General features: G+C 36.2%; 1 protein-coding gene across 2 annotated transcripts in view; it reads left to right on the top strand.

Annotated features, from left to right (window-relative positions):
* The first annotated feature begins 2892 nt into the window (after window positions 1–2892).
* MED23 (mediator complex subunit 23) overlaps window positions 2893–22574 on the top strand; it is a 38447-nt gene continuing 18765 nt past the window's right edge. The window contains exons 1-15 of one of the 2 annotated variants that reach the window (XM_010077576.1): window positions 2893–2918; window positions 3027–3114; window positions 3796–3920; window positions 4066–4177; window positions 4951–5049; window positions 6475–6576; window positions 7577–7646; window positions 9222–9334; window positions 10545–10640; window positions 11217–11234; window positions 17758–17958; window positions 19421–19564; window positions 21068–21213; window positions 21774–22019; window positions 22192–22334. In XM_010077576.1, the coding sequence (XP_010075878.1) occupies window positions 3028–3114; window positions 3796–3920; window positions 4066–4177; window positions 4951–5049; window positions 6475–6576; window positions 7577–7646; window positions 9222–9334; window positions 10545–10640; window positions 11217–11234; window positions 17758–17958; window positions 19421–19564; window positions 21068–21213; window positions 21774–22019; window positions 22192–22334 (1702 nt within the window). In that variant the 5' untranslated portion in view covers window positions 2893–2918; window position 3027. The remainder of the gene's footprint in view (window positions 2919–3026; window positions 3115–3795; window positions 3921–4065; window positions 4178–4950; window positions 5050–6474; window positions 6577–7576; window positions 7647–9221; window positions 9335–10544; window positions 10641–11216; window positions 11235–17757; window positions 17959–19420; window positions 19565–21067; window positions 21214–21773; window positions 22020–22191; window positions 22335–22574) is intronic. The other variant, XM_010077577.1, reaches the window with a different exon arrangement.

Raw genomic sequence — 22574 nt, 5'->3', positions numbered from 1 at the left:
AGAGCAGGGGAGGCGGTTTCTCCGAGCTAAAGTGCTCCCTCGACTGGGTCTTTAAACTGACGCAAGGTAGGACTGGGCTTAAAACAGGGGGATGCAGGTTGCTTACTCACAAGCAATTTATAGTGTGCTGAGTTTACTGTAGAATAAGCAGATTAAAGAGACATTTCAGAGGAGACAATGGGAGGATGGATGTCTTGAGGAGACATTTTTCTTCAGCCAACAGGGTGACATAAGCGAATCGTGGAAATACACCCTCACAATAGTACCTACAAAATGAAGCATGGTTTGGTAGATCACTAGAATAGACTAGGCTATTTCAGTTGGAAGGGACCTACAAGGATCATCTAGTCCAACTGCCTGACCACAAGTCAAAGCATATTTTTAAGGGTATTGTCCAAAAGTCTTGGACAGGCTTGGGGCATTGACCATCTCTATGAAGCCTGTTCCACTGTTTGACCGCCCTCTCGGTAAAGAAATGCTTCCTAGCATCCAGTGTAAGCCTCCCTGAGCGCAGCTTTGAACCATTTCCATGCGTCCTGTCACTGGACCCCAGGGGGAAGAGCTCAGCACCCCCCTCTCCACATCCCCTTCTCAGGAAGCTGTAGAGGGCAAGGAGGTCGCCCCTCATCCTCCTTCTTTCCAAACTAGACAAACCCAGAGACCTCAGCCACTCCTCACAGGAGATGTGTTCCAGCCCTTTCACCAGCTTTGTTGCCCTGCTCTGGATGCAGCCAAGGACCTTCACATCCTTCTCAAATTGTGGGGCCCAGAGCTGCACACAGTACTTGGGGTGAAGCTGCACCAACACTGAATACAACTGGATAATTGCCTCTTTTGACTGTCTGGTGATGCTGTGCTTGATGCCCCCCAGGATGCTGTTTGCCCTCCTGGCTGCCAGGGCACACTCCTGGCTCATATTGAGCCTGTTGTTGACCAGCACCCCCAGATCCCTTTCTGCAGGGCCGCTCTCCACCCGCTCCTCTCCCAATCTGTACTTGTGCCTGGCGTTACTCTGTCCCAGGTACAGAATCCAGCATTTTGACCTGTTAAATTTCATCCTATTAATCGTAGCCCAGTGCTCCAATCTATCTAGATCTCTCTGCAAGTCCTCCTGCCCCTCAAGAGAGTCAGCAGCACCTCCCAGTTTGGAATCATCATCAGACTTGCTAATGGTGCATTCAACCCCTGCATCGTATATTGAACAGAACTGGCCCCAGAGCTGAACCCTGAGGAATACTGCTGGTGACCAGTTGCCAGCCACTTGTAGTCACATTCACTACAGCACTTCAAGCCCTGCCTTTCAGCCAGTTCTCCGCACAGCGCACTGTGAACCTGCTCATCCCACAGCTGGACAACTTGTCCAGAAGGATGCTATGGGGGACAGCGTCAAAATCCTTACTAAAATCCAGAAAAAGACACATCCGCCACCTTCCTCATCCACTAGGCCAGTGACCTTGTCATAGAAGAGTATCAAATTAGTTAAACAAGACTTTCCCTTTGTGAACCCAATGCATTAGATCATCAAGTCATTGTTTTGTAGAGCACAAATGAATGAGCTTCTTTGGTAGATATGAGCACTTCTTCGTCAGAAACACTGGGGTGACAGTTGTCGATAAGGTTCTGAAGAGGAGCTTGACTGATGTTTCAGACAGAAGAGGCTGGCTGAACTATCTGAACTGGAAATAATATGTAGGTCTCATAGAGATGTGTAATTGAAAATTATGTCTATATGATGATTTTCAGTAGAGGGGAGGTTGGATTTTTCTTTCTGTTTTAAGTTTGCATTATAAAATGCACCATGTATTTTTCTTTGAATGGTATTAAGTTGCTCATGGCATATTAATTGCTCATACTAGATTTATTCTTGTTTAGGCACTGTCATTCAGGTTATGTTTTCATATGTTTAACATTGTGATTTGACTGTATTGTCACATTGTGTGTTTCTTACCAATGTTATTTGCCTAAAATTTTTATGCAACAAAAAAAAAGGCGCTTACAAAATTTCATTGCATTTTGGAGCCATAACTGAGGAAATAGCAAGTTATTACTTTCACTGCTGCTGTTACCAACTTGGTGGACAGCTTACCTAAGTTTCTATGCAGAACAGATGAATATCAGTTTCTCTTTTGCTTCTTGAGAAAGCTATAAGTAGCAATGAGAGACAGTTCTAGGCTGTATGATTGAAAAGGATCACCAGAAAGATTATTTTATTACATGCTCTTACTTTTACAATATAAAAATGAAAGTTCATAGTGGCTAGTTATAGATCATGTTTGAGTATAATATGAAATTCTTAGACAAGGTAAAAATTTGTAGGGTAGTGTTTTCCAGAATGTCTTTGCCGATTTATTATGATAATGATGTAGAAGCCTTTGAACAAAATGGATTTAAAAAAACAAAAGGAAGGAAAAAAAAAGAATGTTTTAGAGGAGATAGATTGGATGTTCATATGTAGTCTTTCACCTAGTACAAGACCATATAGTCATTCAGTGGTATTTAAAAAAGCAATGGATCTGAACTCAAATGAGAAAGTAACTATACAGTTGATTTGTGTAACTAAGTGGCATGGAACGTAAGTGGGACAAAAATTTAATGGGATTCAAAAATGTAACTTTTTTCAAAGTTTGAAAAGAGACAAGCAATTACAGAATCTCTAGGTATTTAGAAAAAAAACAAAGAGCCTTAATCTAGATCCGCAAGGTATGTTGTTTATATGAAAACAAAGCAATCTCAACCGGAAAGAGTCTAGTGTAGCAGAAGAAATACATCTTTTTTTCTGATACAGTCCTATAATGGTATGACATATTCTTTTGTCCTTCGTCCTGGTGGGGTGATAATCATACAAAAACTTTTCACAGTGGCTCACTCAGGGTTTTTCTCTTACAGAAAACAGAAGTAATTGAAGAAGCTTTTCCTGGGTGAGTATAATATTAGTTTATTTGTGCAAGACTTTCTGTCTCAATGTATTTTTCTACTTGTGCTCTCTCATTGGGCACTGTAATAACTAATGTTCTTATTTGTATTAGAATGTTTATGGACACTCCTGAAGATGAGAGAACCAAACTGATCAGCTGCCTGGGTGCTTTTAGACAGTTCTGGAGCAGTCTTTCCCAGGTTAACATTTAATTTGTTGCTTACGTGTACTTTGTGTACTTTTTAATATAATGATAACTTGTCTAGTAGCCAAACAGTTGAGCTTTAAGGTCTGTGTCCAGTCATATTCAGAATCAGGTTTCAGATATGATACTGGAAGGAATATAAGAAGACTTTGCAAGAAAAAAGACTAGTTTTGACATTTATAATGTTATATAATTGTTCAGTAGAGGTTGGTGTGAAGTGCAAACAAAGATAAGCAAATGCCAGTATGACAGTAAAGAAATAAACAAAAAAAGGTAGTTTATTACAGGATTTCTGTTAGAAGTGAATTAGTAGGAAAAAAGATAAGAAAATAGATGTTTATATTCAAAAACTACCTTCCAAAAGTTAGATACCTTTAGGTAGTCTTCTGTTATTGGAGAGCTGGTCGTCTTTGTTTTTACTGAATTTGATTGTAACTGTGAAAAAGAAAGTAATATAGAACAGTTCTGTTCACTTCAGTTGGACAACTGGATTTCTTCAAAGTAAGATCGAAAGACTTGTAGGTAAAACTGTATGTTGGACGACTGGATAACTTTTGCCACTCACAATTCTGTTCTTCTGTTAGTTTCATTTCTTTATGGTAGGATACTATATGAATTTTACAGTTTGTTTCACTACCTGTAAATACTTTCTTTCTTCTCTTTACTGCTTTTTCAGGAATCCCATGAACAGTGTGTCCAGTGGATTGTAAGATTCATTCATAGCCAACACAGTCCTAAAAGAATTTCATTTCTTTATGACTGTTTAGCAATGGCAGTAGAAACTGGACTTTTGCCACCCAGGTAGGCTATGTCGGAGTGAATTGATAAAAAGGATACATGGAAGTTGTAATATTGGAGGGTATTTTACAATGATGTTGTAAAATTATTGCTGGAGAACACGTACTTATTACCTGTCATTCATTCTTGTATTGTATCCTTCTGCTAGGATGGTTTGTGAATCTCTGATAAACTCCGATACACTTGAATGGGAAAGGACACAGTTGTGGGCATTAACATTTAAATTGGTCCGGAAGATTATTGGAGGTGTAGACTACAAGGTATCTTCCACCTATTCCTTTCTTTGTGCTAATACATGTTATTTTCAGGCTTTGTTTTTATGAGTTTGTGTCAGAGACATCCAATGTCTCAAAGTCTGCTTTGATTATGAAAAAAAATAAATTCAGTGAGGCCACTTCTAATGCATCTTCATAGTTGAGCTTTACCTTAATAGATAATTCTGTATGAAGGATGTAACTCTTCCTGCCGTTTTCTCTGTTACACAGTCATCTTTCATCCTTCTTTCGTTTAAAAGCTAAATTGCAGTTGCAGAAGTGGTACACATGGGAAGGAAATACTATCAAGCATTAAGACTGAAGTTCTGTCATCTGCTCTGACCCCTGTTGCTACGTAGGAAAAGATCCTGAAAGCTGAGTCTTTGGCGGGGTACAGCTCTTAACAGGAGGAGTAGGAACCATGCATGTCTTGCAGAGAATCACCTCACCAGCACTGGCGAGTGTGTTAGAGCAAAAACCATAAAATACAGCATTGTTCTTTGGTCAACTTGCACAAGTCATTGTGAGATGGATGTCTCTAGATGCACATCAAAATTTCAACGGTTATTTTCTCAACTGGGGTATCCTGAGATTGAGAAGTTCTGTAAGGAGTTTAATGTCATTAATATTCACATTCTCAGTAGCAATGTGTCTTCTGACACTTAGCAACAAACAACTAATTTGTCTGTCAAAATATTGTCTGACTGTATTGATTGTGTAATCTTTCTGCCAGAAATAAAGAATGTCTGGGAATGATAATTTTGTGTGCTTTCTTTTAGGGTGTGCGTGATCTCTTGAAAGTGATCCTAGAGAAAATCTTAACAATTCCAAACACTGTGAGTTCAGCTGTTGTACAGCAGCTTTTAGCAGCAAGAGAGGTAACTGTCTGGATTTTGTATGTTGTCACCATAGAGGAAGATAAGGCTCATTCTGCTGTTATTACTGAGTTTCTGATAGCTGGGATGGCTCTCTTTGAGAGTTGTGACAGTTCAAAAGCAAAGACTTACTCTTTGTGCGCTAATTCTTTGCTGTAATTGCATTTTATACAGTAAACCAAGAGCTTTTGGGGGATACTGTAGATAAGCACTAATATCCCTAACAGGAGAGTCAGACCCAGTGTTTGACTTGCCTAATGGAAGATGTATGAGATACAATATTGAGATTATGTTTTGCCACTTGACAGGATTAGCACAAAGGACACAGGCACCAAATTAAAAAAAAAAAGTAAACTTATTTTTACTTATGTTTGAAGTAATAAAATAATGAGGAAAATAATACAGTGAAAATGAATTAAAGCAAGATAAGGTAAAGCAGCAAAATAATAAGGGAACTACTATAGCAAGCATAAATGCACCGAATCATTGCTACATAGAGTTAGCGATAGTGATTAAGAAAGATACATCACCAATTGCCCTATTAATATGTTACCACCATCCAGATCCGCAGTCGCTGGGGAGCCTGTTTAAAGCAAAGGATTTGGAGAGTCCTTCCTGACAATTAGGAAATCTCTATACAATGCATCCACTGTATAGATGAGGCTTACAAATTTCCCTGCAAACGGTCCCCACTTTTATACAGTTAAATAAACAACTTTCTATCTTAAGCTGCAAAAAACATCTGGTGTAGTTTTTTTTTCCCTGTTAACTTTTTCCCGCGCTTGGCCAGAGCCCGAAAAAAAGAAGTAGAGGTAACTGGTTATCTTTGATTATGCGTCTCTAAACAAAGCCCGTCACCACACTGCTACCTTCTGTCACGTAGAGGTCTGTTTGAAGGTTTGAGATAGGTTTATCTCTCTTTGGCAAGTGGGGCTACTGTTACACAACTATTATCTTACAGCAAGCGTTACAGCAATTCTCTATAAGGGTTACAACAAAAGCTTTTATAAATTGGCATATATTCATAAGGTTATACATTGCATATGTGATCAATATTATACATATTAGGTATATTGTTAGGTTGTGGGGTTCTTCTAGAGGTCAACTTTGGTTCAGGGCCTTACTGCTCAGGCCCTAGTATTTCAGATTAATTTCTTTATTCTTTTCCTAGTGAATAAAAATAATAGTTGTTTTCAATACTTTGTAGGCAGACACAGAAGCATAGTTTTACTTGGGCTTAAACAGTCCAACTTACACTTGTGCAATTTAAAATGGGTTTTAAGTTAATGCAGTACTATCAGAATACAACTTAAGAAAAAGTATTTTAATTTTATCTATTTTCACGGACTACCTCAGACCAGTAGACAGACTACACCTTTGTTTAACTTTTCCAAAGTCTTTTACACTAATGTATTTTTTTATTTGTAGGTGGTAGCCTACATTTTGGAAAGAAATGCTTGTTTGTTACCTGCCTACTTTGCAGTTACAGAGATCAGAAAACTGTATCCTGAAGGAAAACTTTCCCATTGGGTAATGATATGATCATCAATGATAATGATATGAATCATGTAATCCGGAGTTTTGTTCCACACAAAACAAAATTACTTTTATCTTTTTAAAACAAAGTTTAAATGGAGATTTAAAATCTTCTGTTCAACAGTAAGCTCTATGTTTAGGCATGTAAATTAAGATACAGGCTTGGTGTGATTGAAGCAGCAGCTTCCTGTGCTCTTGCATGAAATTGATTACATAGTTTTGACATATAGCCTGATGTCCAAAACTCCTGAAGCACTGAGTGGGTTTTGTTGAATACCTTTGGAAATGCAGGTCATCCTTACCTACCAGTTTGTGCTTTCTCTACAGCTTCAAGATAAGAAAAATCGCTTTGAATAGCTGACCAGTGTTTTCTTTTTGTTTAAATTCAGTTATGCAAAAATGTTTGGGGCTCTGGTGCAATGTAAATGGTCATTGTTTCCAAAAAGAATGTAATGTTGATCCAGTTTTTAATTTTGTATTCTGTTAAAATAACTAGTGTCAGGAAAAGGATAAAATCCCGACACCCTTGAATTAGTGGGAAAACTGTTACTGGCTTCATTTAAGCCAAAATTTAAACCAGAGTTTACTAATCTCGGTCCTTTGTCTTTGTGGAATTTTTATTCAGAGGCAAACAGAGGTTTGTTATGAACAGAAATTCTAAAGTTTCTCTTTAATCATCTGTTACTAAATGCTGTGCACTGAAGTAGTATAGTATGCACAGGAGAAACAGTTATTACATAAACTCTTATTTGAGTGCAAACTGAAAAGAGTGCTTCCTGGCCCATCTTTATAAGGTCATGTTTTTCCTTATGTGGTTTTAGGTTCTGGATGATTTTTCTGACTTGTTGAAATGTGTAGGAAACAAGTTACTTTAGTAGATTCCTGTGTATTATATTAAAATGTGTGAACTAAATTTAAGTCTTATATATTCTTTATCAGTATCTGGAACTTAAACCCTTAACTTTAATTTTTTTTTTCTCCTCTTCTCACTCAGTTACTAGGTAATTTAGTATCTGATTTTGTGGATACCTTCAGACCTACAGCAAGAATAAATTCCATTTGTGGTAAGAATGACTTCATGAATGACTTAAAAATAAATTAATTTATTCTGAACTGTTTTGTTTCTTATAACCTTTTGGGGCATATATTCATTTAGGCAAAATTATTCCGAGCTTATGTTTATGTAGTATTATTACTCTTATCAGTTTGTTCTCAAACTTCTTCAGCTTTTGCTTTGAAGGGAAAAATTCATGTCAGTGAGATCAAAATAATTTTTTGCTACAATCTAGTGGTGGAAGTGTACTACTTGTTGCATGGCCATATAAGTTCTAACTACAGCAGACGTTAAGAAAACAATAGGTTTGCTATGCTGAAGGATTTTGAGTTGATACAGATCCACTGGTGTGTTGGTCACGGAGAGTTTTCTGACTTCAGCTTTCATTGGAGCTTTTGTAGCTGCTCAGCTGTATCCCAGTTGTTGTAGGCTTCTGTGTGAACATTTCCTAGCTCAGATGAGTACTGGCTCTTTTTCCGCGAGAGAAAAACTTGCCTTTATTTATTGATAGAAATCTGAAGATTAAAATTTGTCTGGTTTAATTGTGATGCCTGTTGCATCTTTCTTCAAAAAGATAAAAATGTCTTCTGTTTGCTTTGAGAATTAAGTAGCTTAGTAACAGCTGCGTTATTTCTTAGGTCTGAGCAAGGTTTGTTGCAGCTGAGCTTCTTCAGTGCAGAGACTAAGAATGTAAATTCATCTGTAATGCTCCAAAGTATTTTGTGTTTCAGAAGCATGGAGTTACTCTTCTACTGAAAGTGTGGCGTAGCTTTTGTGCTTATGACTTGCAGGGATCACACACAAATTTTTACAATCTTTTATGTGCAAATGACTTGTATAGATATGGTTGAAAGAAGGAAAGAAATATTTATTTACTTCTTGTTCTATTTGATAATAATATGGCCAGTTTGGACAGCAGAGCTCATGGAATTTGAACTGACAGTGAGATTTAGGTCAAAGTTGGAGTACCTAAATTTAGATGCTGATATACAGGTGTGCTTTGTTTAAGCAACTGAAATAAATCCCAAGTGTCTAATCTACACTATTAACACGTCTAAATTTACCCTACAAAACCTCTTCATGTGTGATCAGCTGAATCATTTTGGCCTACGCTGACTGAATTGAAGATCTCTATTGACTATAATTGGAGTACAGACACTTGTGTTTGACTAGTTAACTGAACAAAGTCCCGCCCACAGTTTGTCGTACAGGGTGAATGAACAAAAATCAAAAGACTGGGTTATATACTTAGATTAGTAATACCATTTTCATTGTGGAAAGGGTCAGTGTACCAAAATGTAATCCTTAGGTCAAGCAATAGCAATGGAACAGTCTTCTGGTAACTAAAAGGGCGGGTTTAGATTAATATTTGCAAATACTTCTGTTTTCAGGGTACCCAGTCTGATTAAGTGCAGGTTTTACTCCTTAAATATTTTATGAGTTAAAAAATAGTTAGAAAGATAAAAACTTTAAACAGTGGAAATTTAAGGAGGGCATAAAAGCGGCTGAGGCCAGTTTTTGCATTGGAATGATTAAACAATAGGCCAGTGTCACTGTTTTAGAGCTTATGTTTCATTGCATGTAGGTCGCTGTAGTCTTCTTCCTGTGGTAAATAACTCGGGTGCCATGTGTAACTCATGGAAGTTGGATCCTACAACCCTTCGTTTTCCTTTGAAAGGTCTCTTACCATATGATAAGGTAAGCCTTATTAAGCTTCTTAAACATGTTATATTCAATAAATATAAAGGTTTTATATCGTTAGGGTGAAAAATAATATCAACTGTGAATATTGAATTGTTCCAGTTGGGCTGACATTGAAGATGTAGATATTTTCACCGTGTTATGTATTTCAGTGATTTCAGGCTATATGTGGAGGACCTTTAGTGTGTGGTATAACTGCTGCCTGGGATGCTGGAGAACATGAGATGTTTGATGTGCTTTGTGGGTGTGTGTATGTGAGAGAGCAAGTGAGAGCAAAGAATTAATTGGAAAATTAGTTTAGCAGTGGGAAGATGAAAGAGAACAGGAAAGTATTTCTTCTTTTCTGTGTGCTTTGTTATTCCATATCAAAGCTAATTTTACAGTTAAGTTAGCTTACTTAAAACTCTGAGTGTGAAATAGTGGTATACTGAAAGAATTTTATAACTGTAAAGGACCAGGACAAAAATCCATGTTGTACAGCTTCCCGTTCCCTGTATCCTAGGTGTCGAAGGAAGGATATAAAGATAGTATGTCTAATTACATATATAGTGTTCATACTCTACAGCCATTACCCTTTTGGGTCTTTCCTAAGACAGATTTGGTTTCTGTATATTTAGTAAACCTTCCTCTTCCAAATATTTGTTCAGTCTCCTCTTGGGCCTGTGTAAGCTTTTAGCGTGCTCAACATCCCTTTGACAAGGAGTTCAACCTTTCAACTTCATGTTGCATGAGGAATCAGCTCCTTCTGTTTGTTTTGAACCTAGCTTCAGATAACATTTTTCTTTAAAGTGATTCTGGTATTTGAAGATGCAGTGAGCAATTTTTCCATATCTGCTTTCTTCATGCTACTCATGATTTTTATGGATCTTGGATGTGTGTTTCCTCAGTTCTCTTACCTGGATTCCTTTGAGTTCTTGACAGTCTTCCAGTATTTCAAGGCTGTTTCAAAAAATGTGCCATCCTTTTATTGGTTGAAGAATGTTTTACTACTTGGTCCCCATAAAATCTGTCACTTCTTAAAAGCTGTGATTATTTCCTCCTTTTTTTTGGGTATCAGAGAGCAAAAATATTTGCCAGATAATACATACCTGCAGAAATTAAACATTAATTCATGCGTTGTTTAACTCAGTTAAATGTAAATTCAGCATTAAACATAATCTTGAGGCAACGTACCTTTGTATGTGATTGCTTTTCTTTTCCCCCCAAGGATCTGTTTGAACCTCAGACTGCTTTGTTGAGATATGTGCTGGAACAACCGTATTCAAGGGATATGGTCTGCAATATGCTAGGTCTGAATAAGCAGGTACTGTACTGTGCTGTAACACATGATTTAATTCTGCATAGAATCTGCACTATTCTTTTTCTCTTTTCTTTGCTATAGCTAACTAAGCAAAACAGTTTAGGTCCAGAGAGTGAATATTTTTTTTTTTTAATTTTCATTTTTTATGCAATCATATTAGGTTAATTGGACGCTGTTGTTCCTATCATTTGTATATTGCTTTACGAATGTTAAATTGAAAAGTAGAGATTTAAAATATGATTTTTTTTTTGCATTGCTTTTTTTTCCTATAAGGCCAGCCTCAAGTACACCTTTGACAGACAGTAGGAGACTACTGGCTTGAACAATAAACACGGTTATTGTTCATTATTTTTAAAGCATTGTTGTACTCTGTTATATTGGCATGTTATAGTACTAGAATAGTGAAAAGCTGAGGTTTGTTTTGTTACATTTTTTCTTTTTATACCTTAGAATGGGAGGGCTTAGTCTGACTTGGGGATCCTTGAGGCTGGCCTCATAGTCACTGTTTTGTCTTTTCTTTTTTTCTTCCTTTATTTTTGTTCTGTCCTGTCTTGTCCTGCCCATCCTCCAATGCTCTAGACCTTGAACATTGCTCAGGTATGTTCACAACCTTACTGTTGTATTGTGACTAACGATACGCTGGCCGCTTTGTAGCCACTGATTCCAGTTAGAGAATACGTGTACAGTCAGGGCTTGAAATTGGCAGGACCATTAGTCAAGGGCAAATTCTCACTACAGATCTCTAGAGACAGAGAGATGTAGCATAAAGCTGACAGTCAGTTGTACTTTGGTCCTAAAATTTTGATTTGAATGGACTGCTACCATTTCCCTTAACCAGTCATAAGAACTTTGCTGGAATTTTCAGATGAGGAGAGATTCTTAGTTCAAAGTCTCTTTCCTTATGCAGGTGGAAAAACATCCACTGCACTTGATTGTAAAATTCTAAAGCTGTAAACACATCATTGTTTATTAAAAAAAAAAAGCTTTACTAGTGGAATTTTCTTATCTTAGGAAGCCTCTGTAACAAACTTCCCAACAGGCAATTATAATATTCTCCAAGCTAGGTGAAGGAAAGGTAGTGCAGAATAATATGGGAAAAGTAGTTCCTTAAAATTTGACTACTTGTTTAAATAAATAAGTAAATGCCTGATCAAATCAACCAAGTGGACGTCTGCTTGAAATTTGAAATTGTGGGTATTATATTTATTGTTGATCCCTTGTTAAAATAATCAATTCCACACCTACTTTAAAAAACATTGTTTAAGATTTATAAAATAGCGTTACTGTTTGCAATACTATAGTGAAGGTTGTGTCAGTGTTTCCATTTAAGAAACTTTTTTCAGATTTGTAACTTGACTATAAAATTTACATGATCCTGAAACCTTGTGTATATTTCCCATTGTAACTGAAATACACCAGTGCTCTTTCTGGATTGGGACTGTGTTTTGAATGCGCAGATTCCTACATCTTGGCAAACAGTACTCTGTGTTGTATAGAACAATCTTTCGTATTTGAGACTTAAAGCAGCTGAAGTGTTAAATCTTGGAAACAAGCTGCTAGGTTTAGTGTTGAAATGAGTAGCATTTGTATTCTGTGTCTATTTCTGTGTCTACATTCAGTTAATAAATCAAATTATTCCTCTATGCGTCTTGTAGATGGTAAATAATACAAGATCTAGACCAAAAAGTATATCGAACCCATTTTATTCTTGTAACTATCGATGGTCTGTGCCTTCAGGTCAAAAAACCTTGATGTTAAAAATGCTGGGTTTTAACTCTTACTTTACTGTCCTCTAAAAGTAATTGAAGAAAATTTAAACAAAATAATGAAATATATTGAAGTACACTCCTTAAAATTTATTTAGTAGTATAGGAATTGCTACACAAAGTTTCAACCTGTTGTGAATTTTTATGGCCAAGGAACAAACTTGAAGAATGTAGTTTATAAAGGAAATGCTGACAGAACATAAACTATAGCTGTGGTACTACAGTTACACCAGCATAAAGATATTTGGGCTGTTGAAAATTTGAGAGTTAAAAATACAAATACAGAGTAGGGTTGTGTAGTGGTATAGAACAGGAAATAATGTTCCATTTAAACATTATTGTACTCTGTTTAAAACTGTGGAAAACATTAAAATTTTACTCGCTTTTAGGTACTAATTAACTTCATGTCATAGTTGAATTTAATGTAGCCACCTGACAAAAAATGATAGCATGCTTTTCAGAAGTTGTGTAACTGTCGATGCTTTCAGTTAAATGGCTGATAATTTTGTATTTTATTGTTAGAACTGAACTAACCTGCAGAAATGGATTGTCAGTATAATAGAAGACACTTAGAAATGCAAATAGTGCCAAGTTTGTTTCAAAATAAATGCAGAAACACCTCAAAGCAATGATCATTATTTATTTATGATCATTTATTTATGTGAAGCTGCTTGTATGCCCTGTCAACTATTTACACAGATCCACTTGCAGGATTGGAGCCTTCATTTGAATCTTTTTGGCATCACAAACTAGGTATGGTTCAGCCAAATTTGTCCCTAGTTCTCAAATATTCTTGAAGATAAACAATGAAATTTTCTGGTTCATTCTTAACTAAGTAGATTTATGTTAGAAAACTGTTCACACAAGCCATTTCTGAGTTGTGGGGGCAGGGAGGGGATGGAAAGTACAAATCCAGCTGTCCTGTTACCCTCGCAGAGAGAAAAATGAAGGTAAAATTGGGTATGTTTGGGTTCATATGTTCCTTTTAGGATTCTAAGTTTTGCTGTGAATTTTTTTTGTGGGATGAGGTTTTCTATTACCTTTATCAAGTATATGGCTTTAAGTTCAGATGTAGTAATACAGAATTAAAAACGTTGCTTCTGTCGGAGTCTAAGGATTTTTATTTTTTGCTACTGTGTACTTCTGTGTGGGATAGTACCTTCTCTTGTATACCTGTTTAAACTGGTCTATAGGAAGTAGAGATTTAAATTATATTTTATCATGTATGTTATCATGGTTTATGGTTGGACTCCATGATCTTAAGGGTCTTTTCCAACTTAAATGATTCTATGATTCTGTGGCAATTTATACTCTGTTAGCTGGGGTGATAATCCCAACACTTAATTATCTTTTAAATAATTTGTTGAGGTATGTAACAATCTGTTTTCTGGAAAATGATTAACAGTTCAAAGTGTCTTAATACACTGATGCCAAATTAAGATTCAGTTTAGAGATCCTACAGTTTTCTCTTAAAATTGAGCTGTAGTAATAAGGACATGAAGTCACTTTGAATGTTCTGATTTGTAGCTTTACCTTCTCTGTATGTACAGAACTGTGTGAAGAATAAAATGCCATTTTTGCTTGCATAGTTGCAGTCAGGATTGTATTGCAGTCCTCTAAACAACTGAAAACTTTGTTAAACTTTGATTTCTCTGGATTGGGGAGTATTTGAAAGAGGAGGTAATTTTCAGGTGTCTTGCTACTGTAATGTTATACAAACTTAATTAGCAGCTATTTTATTAATGATTTTGCTCTTTAAGTAGTATATTTGCCTGGTCACTAACCTAAACCAGCAGTGGTGATCTGCAACTTTGAGTAGGAAATTATCTATGCCATATACTCTGTTCAAGTGAATGTGTAGTTGTATTCTCTCCTAGCTACAGACCAGGATAGTTTGCTTGGGGAAGATGTTTATTTCGTGTTTGTCCATGCATTGTGTAAACAGAATCATTAAGTGAAGGGAATGACATAATGCAATATTCAAAAATTGACTGTGCTTTCCCTTTTATTTTTAAGATATTGTAGGTTGATGCTGGGGCCTTACTATTCAATATTATTAGTGTGAACACGGCAAAGTATTCTAATTAAGGGGTGTGACTATTTTTTCTGTATTTCTAATTGTAAGATTGTGTGTTGAGAACACTTAAGTGCGTCTTCCTTATTGAAACTTAAATGAGGAAAACTTGAGAATTCCCACTGAACTTGGTAGAAGTAGAATCAGGCATAATACAAACAACAAGCTTTAAGGTTTTGTGTGTTGGTAGCATACAGTTTTGGAAAATAGAAGTGGGGGGTGCTATAGTTCTGTCTTCTGTTAACTACTTCAGGCATTTAACTTACGTATTTTGAATTGGACTTTTGGAGACATCATTTACTCTTGCAGGGAGCTTGGGCTCTGTGGTTTGGTCTTCTGAATCAATTTCTTAAGTGTAGGTATTTCTTAAACATTTTTGAGCTTAAACTATTTGAAAACTATAATATCTTGCAGCTAGCCTTACTGACTTCTTAAAATACTTTTCTTCTAGGGAACACTTTTAATGTTATCCTCCCTTCCCTTCCCCCACAAAAAAAAAAGCAACCTAAAAAAAACCCAAACCCAATTGAAGCTTTGATCCACTTACAAGTACCACTAGTTCATCAGAGGGCTGGTCTCGAGAAATTTTAGAATCGAGTTGTCATGGTACTGCTTTTTCCTCCCTGTATTGCTTTATGGTTTAATAATGTTTTAAATGAGATTATGTATTTGTCAGGGCAAAATGGAGAATATATGTTTATGTAACCAAATTACAAAAAATTGAATAATGTTTTCTTTAAGAAAAAAGCATATTGGTTTTGAATGCTATGTTTTTCTGCATATAATCCAAAACAGTGGGGTTTGGGGGTGGTTATTTGTTTGTTTTTGTTTTGTTTAAGACCTACCAAAACATTAATCCCTACTTATTGGTGAGGGAAATCAGCTCTCCCTTATATTTTTATTTGTCTCAGTGTATACTGAGATGTTCTTTCAGTTATAAGTAATTAATAAAACAAGGCCCCAATCCTGCAAATTTTTATGCAGCACAGTATTTTATTTCTGAGTGTTCCAAAACTATAGACACAAAATTTGTGCAAAAATATATATTCGATTAAAATAAAGAAAAAAAATCCTGAAAATTAAATTAATGAAGATAGACTGTGAAGTATTGCTCTATTTATTATTGAAAATTGTTCTTAAAGCAATAAAAGCATGATTTTCAGAATGAGTGAGTTTGTTTTTTTAATTTCTTGGCTCCTAAACTTTTCCCAAATTTAGAATTATTCAGAATAGTGAAAATTCCTACTGGAAATTCTGGCTTTCTTTTTTAACAGTAATATTTTCCTGTTGTATTCTTTGAATAACTTTATTCTAAATGAATACAGCCTAACATGATTAGGCTTTTGGACATTAACACAGTGCTTAGCAAATTATTAAATTTCAAGCCCTGTACATAGTAGTTTGCATGCTGGATTATAAACTAGTCTGTAGTGTTGTCTGTTGCACCCTGCTCTGCTTCATAATTAGTTGCTTTGGGAGGGGGAAAAAAATGGACCACAAAAACCCCAAAGTATTCTCAACTGGTGGTGTCAATACTGCTTTGTGTAAACCTGTAACATGGTTGATCTGTGATAATGGCATTGCGTACTGGAAGAGAAGGTGAAACAGTAATTGATGCTTTCCATTTTAGTTGGAGGTTTGTGTTAAGCATGCTTCAGGAAAGCACAGCTAGAATTGTAGCTTTCTGCAGTTTTGAGCTGGCGAAGAGCATGCAACAGGGGATGCTGTTCACTATATTTTGTCAACTTTTCCCATTCTTGCATTTTCTTTTTAATTGACAAGAATATGTATTTTTTTTTCATGGCAAAAGACTACCATCGATGAAGGTAGAACAAGCATCTCCTTTCAGCATCTCTCTTTCCTTTTATTAATTTCATTTATTAATTAAAAAGGGGTTTTTAGGCTGCCTGGCTAGTAAGTCAAAGAACTCACCTAAGGCATCCCTAAAATGTTTTATGAGTATTTGGGCAATCTCTTTAAACTTTTTCATGTACAACTTTTGCCTCTAGAAGGGGATACTGCATTTTCATAATTAGTGTTCGAGCAGCTCAGTTCCTTTTCTTTTGTATCATTGAAGTAATAATGTTTTCTTTAAGGCTGCATTATGTTACAGGCATCAGGTGTTGCGGGGGGAGGAGAAAAAAGAAAAAAAAAGAAAAAAAAAGTGACCATTCCTGAATAGAGATTGTAATGAAACAAACAGAGGTTAGATTATTTCTGAAGTGCTAGCACTATCTGAAATAAGTTAAATTCCACACAGCTTTTTGTCTTTAGTAATAGGACTTTGTACGAATGTAACTGTGTGAAGGCAGGGTAATTAAAGGTTGTTGCACTAAAGAACTCGTGATATGTGATGTTATACTTGATGGTCTTAAAATGGAAATTTATAAGCTGAGTTCCAAACCACTGGTAGTCATTCTGCTTTACATATATCTGTACTAACTTATGTATCTTGATCACTATTAAAAGTCATGAGGGGAAGGTGTCTATTTTAAATGATGTTTGCATCACTCAGTGTGGAGATTGTGGCAGTCTAACATCTAAAGAGCTCATCACTGTGATATGTAATTTCTGTTTATAATATGTAGAACTTTTATCACATTAATTTTCAAGTCTTTTTGATCTTGTCTTGTACCAGGTGGTGCTGTGTCAGTAGGGCAGCACCTAAGTATAGGGGTGTTAACCAGATGTTAATTCTGCTGATAGCTGTAGGTTGTAGGTGAGCCCAAAATGAGAGTGAAAAAGAGAGCGGTCATTAAACACCTGTATAGTGTATTGAGATGTTTCCTCTGAGTTGGTGGTATAATTGATATATCTTTTCCTTTATGTTGATCCCTACTTTTGAAATGGACTTAAAGGAGAAAAGAGGAAAAAAAAAAACACCGACAAACCATCAAAAACCACCAAAACAAACAAAAGAACCCCCACCAGTGTGTTAAAAGAATGGACTTTTTCTGTGAATGCAAGATCACAGAAATAACATTCTGTGTGAATTTATTTAAAAAAAAAAAAAAACCAAACAAAAACCCCAGATGTTATTTGTGCATTGATGATCTATGTTTTGAATCTGAGTAGGGAATTATGTAACGTGATAAAATGAAAAATCATCATGACCTGTAACATAGTGCAGCTTTAATACACTGGCTTATCCTTAACTTGAGTTCAGACATTTCATGCTTCCCAGCCTTCTGTCAAACTGCTGTACTGTAACTGCAACTGTACAAGCTCTGAAGTTAATGGCAAGGCTTTTGGAATACTGTATCTGATCTCTGCCTTACAGCACAAGCAGCGCTGCCCTGTGCTGGAGGACCAGCTGGTGGATCTTGTGGTGTATGCCATGGAACGGTCTGAAACTGAAGAAAAGTTTGATGATGGTGGAACCAGTCAGCTTCTGTGGCAGCATCTCTCCAGCCAGCTCATTTTCTTTGTGCTATTTCAGTTTGCAAGTTTTCCTCATATGGTCCTGTCACTCCATCAAAAGGTAAATTGTTTGTATCACTCCCACATAGTAAGAGAGTTTTTAAAAACAAAACAAGTTTAAAAAAAAAAGGTCACTTACCCCTGCAAGAAGCACCTTATGTGTTTGATTGTTGTGCTCTGTAGAAGTAAGTGAAATTTCTCAAGTCATGTTACTGTGAGCTAGGTCTATTTCTAGTGTGTTCTGTTACAGAATGTTGCATTACGTTTGGATTCAGAGTGTGCTAGTAAGTAGAATAAGGAGATAAACTGGCATAATTCAGAAGATCCGAGTAATGTGCTGTTGCATTCAATTTGCAACCAAGCTTCACAGTGAACGCCCTGTTCAGTTTGTGAACTAAAGAAACATGCCATGTAAATGGATGCAAGAGCTTATAGTTTGTTTGTCTGATCAATCTAATCAAAGTAATTTAATCAAAGATCATTTGTCCAATTACAGTGATATTGGCAATCACAGTTCAAAGTTATTTTTACTTCTTAATAATAATTCTGTTAAAACTGATAGACTTTCTAGTATTTACACTTTTCCTGGTGCTCAGTGCCTTTCTGAATTCTAAGGAGGGTGGTGCCAGTCCTCCGTAAGAAAGGAGAGGAGGGGTTACAGTAAGTCAGCAACATCCTGAGATCTTTGCTGAGAGAAAGTATGGTGTCAATGGTAAGAAAGGGACGTGCTTTCTCCTCACTGTAGGAATACCTTGTGAGTTATTTAAATACAGTTTCTAACATGTGCTACACATTGCTCCATCTTCATTTGTCCACATCAAAATATACTATGTACGTCATGTTTTACTTGTGATGTATTCTAGTTCTCTGCCTTTTTTGGTATCTTTGAAATTAGTTTTGCCAAGATTGCATTCCTTTAATTACTGTTAATGAACCATTGAAACAATGGGCACCTTACGACACAATTGCACAAATCTAATTTGAAGCTAAAGCAAGCTAGATAAGAGTACAGGTTAAGAGCAGAATACTGGCTATTAGAGAATTGCCAGTACGGATAAAGAAGTTAAAAAACAGAAAAGTAAATCCAGACAGGTCCAGATGAAACAAGCCCAGGTTGTTCTGGTTCAGGGACTTTTTTTATAGATAGAGTTAATATAAAACCTGTAGCCTGATGCTAGCAGTGACAATACTGTCTTTGGCTACAGGGCTAAAAGGTGACAATTTAAGTCTAATATTGAAGAGTTGCTAATTTTTCAAAACAGTGATCCTCAAGAGCTAAATACATTTTGAATCTTACCATTGATTGTCATGGACCTCCTAGAGTCTGTTTCTGTGTTACAGCAAATGTACCTGTTTGCCGTCTTTCTGAAAACACAATGTACATTTCTAGCTAAGTGCTGCTATAAAATTCCCAGTAATCTCTGCTGGAACTGTTTTACTCTGCCCTTCTACTTTTATAGGAATTTTTGCAGTGATTTTTCTTCTGCATGCAGTATTTGTCTGTTACTGAGTGTTTTTGACAGTTGGCAGGCCGTGGTCTCATTAAAGGAAGAGACCATCTCATGTGGGTGCTACTCCAGTTCATCTCTGGCAGCATCCAGAAGAATGCCCTGGCTGACTTCCTCCCAGTTATGAAGCTTTTTGACCTACTGTATCCTGAGAAAGAAGTAAGTCCTCTCTCCCAAATTAAGAGTTTTATTTGTAATTCAACTTGAGACCTTCATGTGTCAATGTTACTATCATTCTTGAGTCGGTGTTACAGCAGCATGCTGCATAGTTGGAGAGAGGTGTTTCATATGAAAATTTTAGTTATTTCCTAACTATGTTTTTCCAGTAACCACTTCTGTGCAGTGTTTTTAGGGGCAAAAAAGACTTCCGTTAACTCATCTCTTCCTTGACTTTGTTTTGATTAAGGTTTTGAGGAATTAAAAGTTCTGAGGATACTATTAAGGAATAATGTGGAATTTTATTGTTACATCTGGGCTGTAACAGAATAATACACTGAGAGACACATTCAGGTGCAAAGAACTGAACAAGACACTTCAAATTTGTTTTGTATTAACGGTTTCTTAAAATGAATTCTGTGGTAGAAACCTAGTCTTGCTTTGTGTATTCCTCTAGAAGGAAGGTTCCTAAGGAAGGGGGAGTTAGGGGAAGTTCTTAAACTTACATCATGAGAGCGTTGTCAACATGGATTCCTGGTTGCTTGCTCTTATCGTAGTGCCTTCTATTTTGGGTCAGTAGATATGTTAACACAAATGTGTGGTGTACCAAACTGATACATGGCATTTTTTCCACCTCTTAAGGTAGATTGGACCCACAGAAATTCTTCAGTACAATTTGGTTCATGAGCTCACAATTGCTTTTGTCAGCACAAAATATGGAAAGACTGATATTTACTTTACCTGTAGTGATGGGCTCTGAGTTACACTTGTTTAAAGCGTTTGTGGGACTAGGACATTTCTGAGGATTCAATTTCACAAGCAGTTCAAATGTTATCTACAACTGTTGCTCTTAAGAGCATCTGTCTTACTCTCCCCTTGATTATGCATTGCTGCTGTCGCACCTGCGCTATCAGTGGTGCTAGTGAAGTAGTAACTCTACCAAAGGGAAGGAAATGTGGATATCGGCAAAAGGAGAGAGCCAGAGTGCCTTTTCCAATGTAAATAATATACCTGAGTCTGTAGCCAAACCTTTTGAATTTTGGGGTGTATCTGTTCCTTTTCATAGGAAGTGTATTAATCTTTAAGTATAATGGTGATGCTAGACAAGTTAGACTTTTTTTTCAGAAAATGTTGGTGAACCACTGAGTACCTACTATGGAAGCACAAAGAATAACTGATTTCTGAATAATGTATAAATGAAAGGCTGAAAGTAAAAGTACATGCTTTGTAACTATGTCTTGAATTTGTGTACACTAGCCATGAACTTCCATTTACTGAGGGCTTAAATTGTTTGTTTTGGGGTTTTTTTTAGAATAATTACTGAGGTCTAGGTCTCTTCCAGAGCTCTTGATTTAAAATTGCAGACACAGATGAGGGTAGAATCTCTTCTTTAAAAATGTTGCTTATGGTGTTGCAAGTCAGAAAAAGAAAAACTTGACCTTGTGACTGCTGGCTATCTGTACACTCATACATGCAACATGCCACTTTCTTGTATTCTTTCTTTAGTGTATTCCTGTACCTGATATTAACAAACCCCAGTCAACTCATGCTTTTGCAATGACCTGTATTTGGATTCATCTGAATCGGAAGGCCCATAGTGACAACTCCAAGTTACAGATTCCCATTCCTCATTCTCTTAAACTTCACCATGAGTGAGTTTTGGGGGTTTTGTTGTGTTTTGATTTGTCTCTTGATATAATGGAATAGGAAGCTCCAAGTCTGTATTCAGAATGTGTTGTGTGATGGGATGCTGTATAAGGGTTATCAAAGGAATGAAGCACGACTAAGAAAGCTCAAAGTCAAAATATGCTATTGTCATACAGCTAACGGAAATAATATATTACATCTAAGATTAAGAAATCTAATTTAGTGATGGAGAATCTGAAAGTAAATTGATTATTTCATTTTATTATACTGTGGTTTGGAAAGTCTGGATAAGCAGTACATTGGGTTAAGTTTTGTTTGGAAAGTTGATTTTTAAAGTGTATTTTTGTCCTGAGGTGTTTCTCTGATGCAGGTAAATTGTAACACAGTGAAACTGTCTCATAAGATGTAGTTGTTTTGATGTGATGCAATTAATAAATATTTTGGTTTTTTCTACTATTTTTTCAATGGATTTTTGACTGGGGTTATTGTGGCTGTAATCCTGGAATGCATATGTATTCTTCTGCTTGTTTTTTTCTACTTAATGTTTAATCTCTTTGGCACACAGGTTTTTGCAACAGAGTTTAAGAAATAAAAGCTTACAGATGAATGACTACAAGATTGCATTGTTGTGCAATGCTTATTCAACCAATTCAGAGTGTTTCACTTTGCCAATGGGTGTACTAGTAGAGACTATTTATGGAAATGGCAACATGAGGATACCTCTTCCAGGGACTAACTGCATGGCATCAGTGTCTATTACTCCATTGCCGATGAACCTCTTGGACTCACTCACAGTTCATGCCAAAATGAGGTACAGTATTCAGCTAGCTTTTTTTTTAACACATGTAGATCTGTGAGTAACTACATCTGGAAAGCTTTCCTGTGTCTGGACACATCATTTATAGATCTGTTTATTTACTTAATACATTTCTTAACTTTCAAGACCTTGTTTTTGATTGAAAATACTTTCTCTCTTTCCTCAGTCTTATTCATAGCATAGCTACCAGGGTCATTAAGTTGGCTCATGCAAAATCTAGTGTGGCCTTGGCTCCTGCTCTTGTGGAAACTTATAGTCGCCTGTTGGTTTATATGGAAATAGAGTCCTTGGGCATCAAAGGCTTTATCAGTAAGAAAGAAAACTTCTTCTTTCCCCCTTCCTTTTGTTCGGTAGCATTTTCTTTTATTGGCAACTAGAAACCATAGTAAAAATGAAAATGTAATAATGCATCATGTTGAATGCATGTCTAAATTATTTTAATATAAAAGAAATTGTAATAGTTATCCTAGTGCTGCAGTAAATTTCAGGTGAATGTGCTGCTGTCCCTTTACGCCATCACTTGTATGGTCAGTACATTCCTAGTTATCC

The sequence above is a fragment of the Pterocles gutturalis genome, unplaced genomic scaffold, assembly GCF_000699245.1.
Source record: "Pterocles gutturalis isolate BGI_N339 unplaced genomic scaffold, ASM69924v1 scaffold1923, whole genome shotgun sequence".
In the NCBI taxonomy this organism is placed as follows: Eukaryota; Metazoa; Chordata; class Aves; order Pterocliformes; family Pteroclidae; genus Pterocles; species Pterocles gutturalis.
This window is presented reverse-complemented; position numbering and strand designations above follow the sequence as displayed.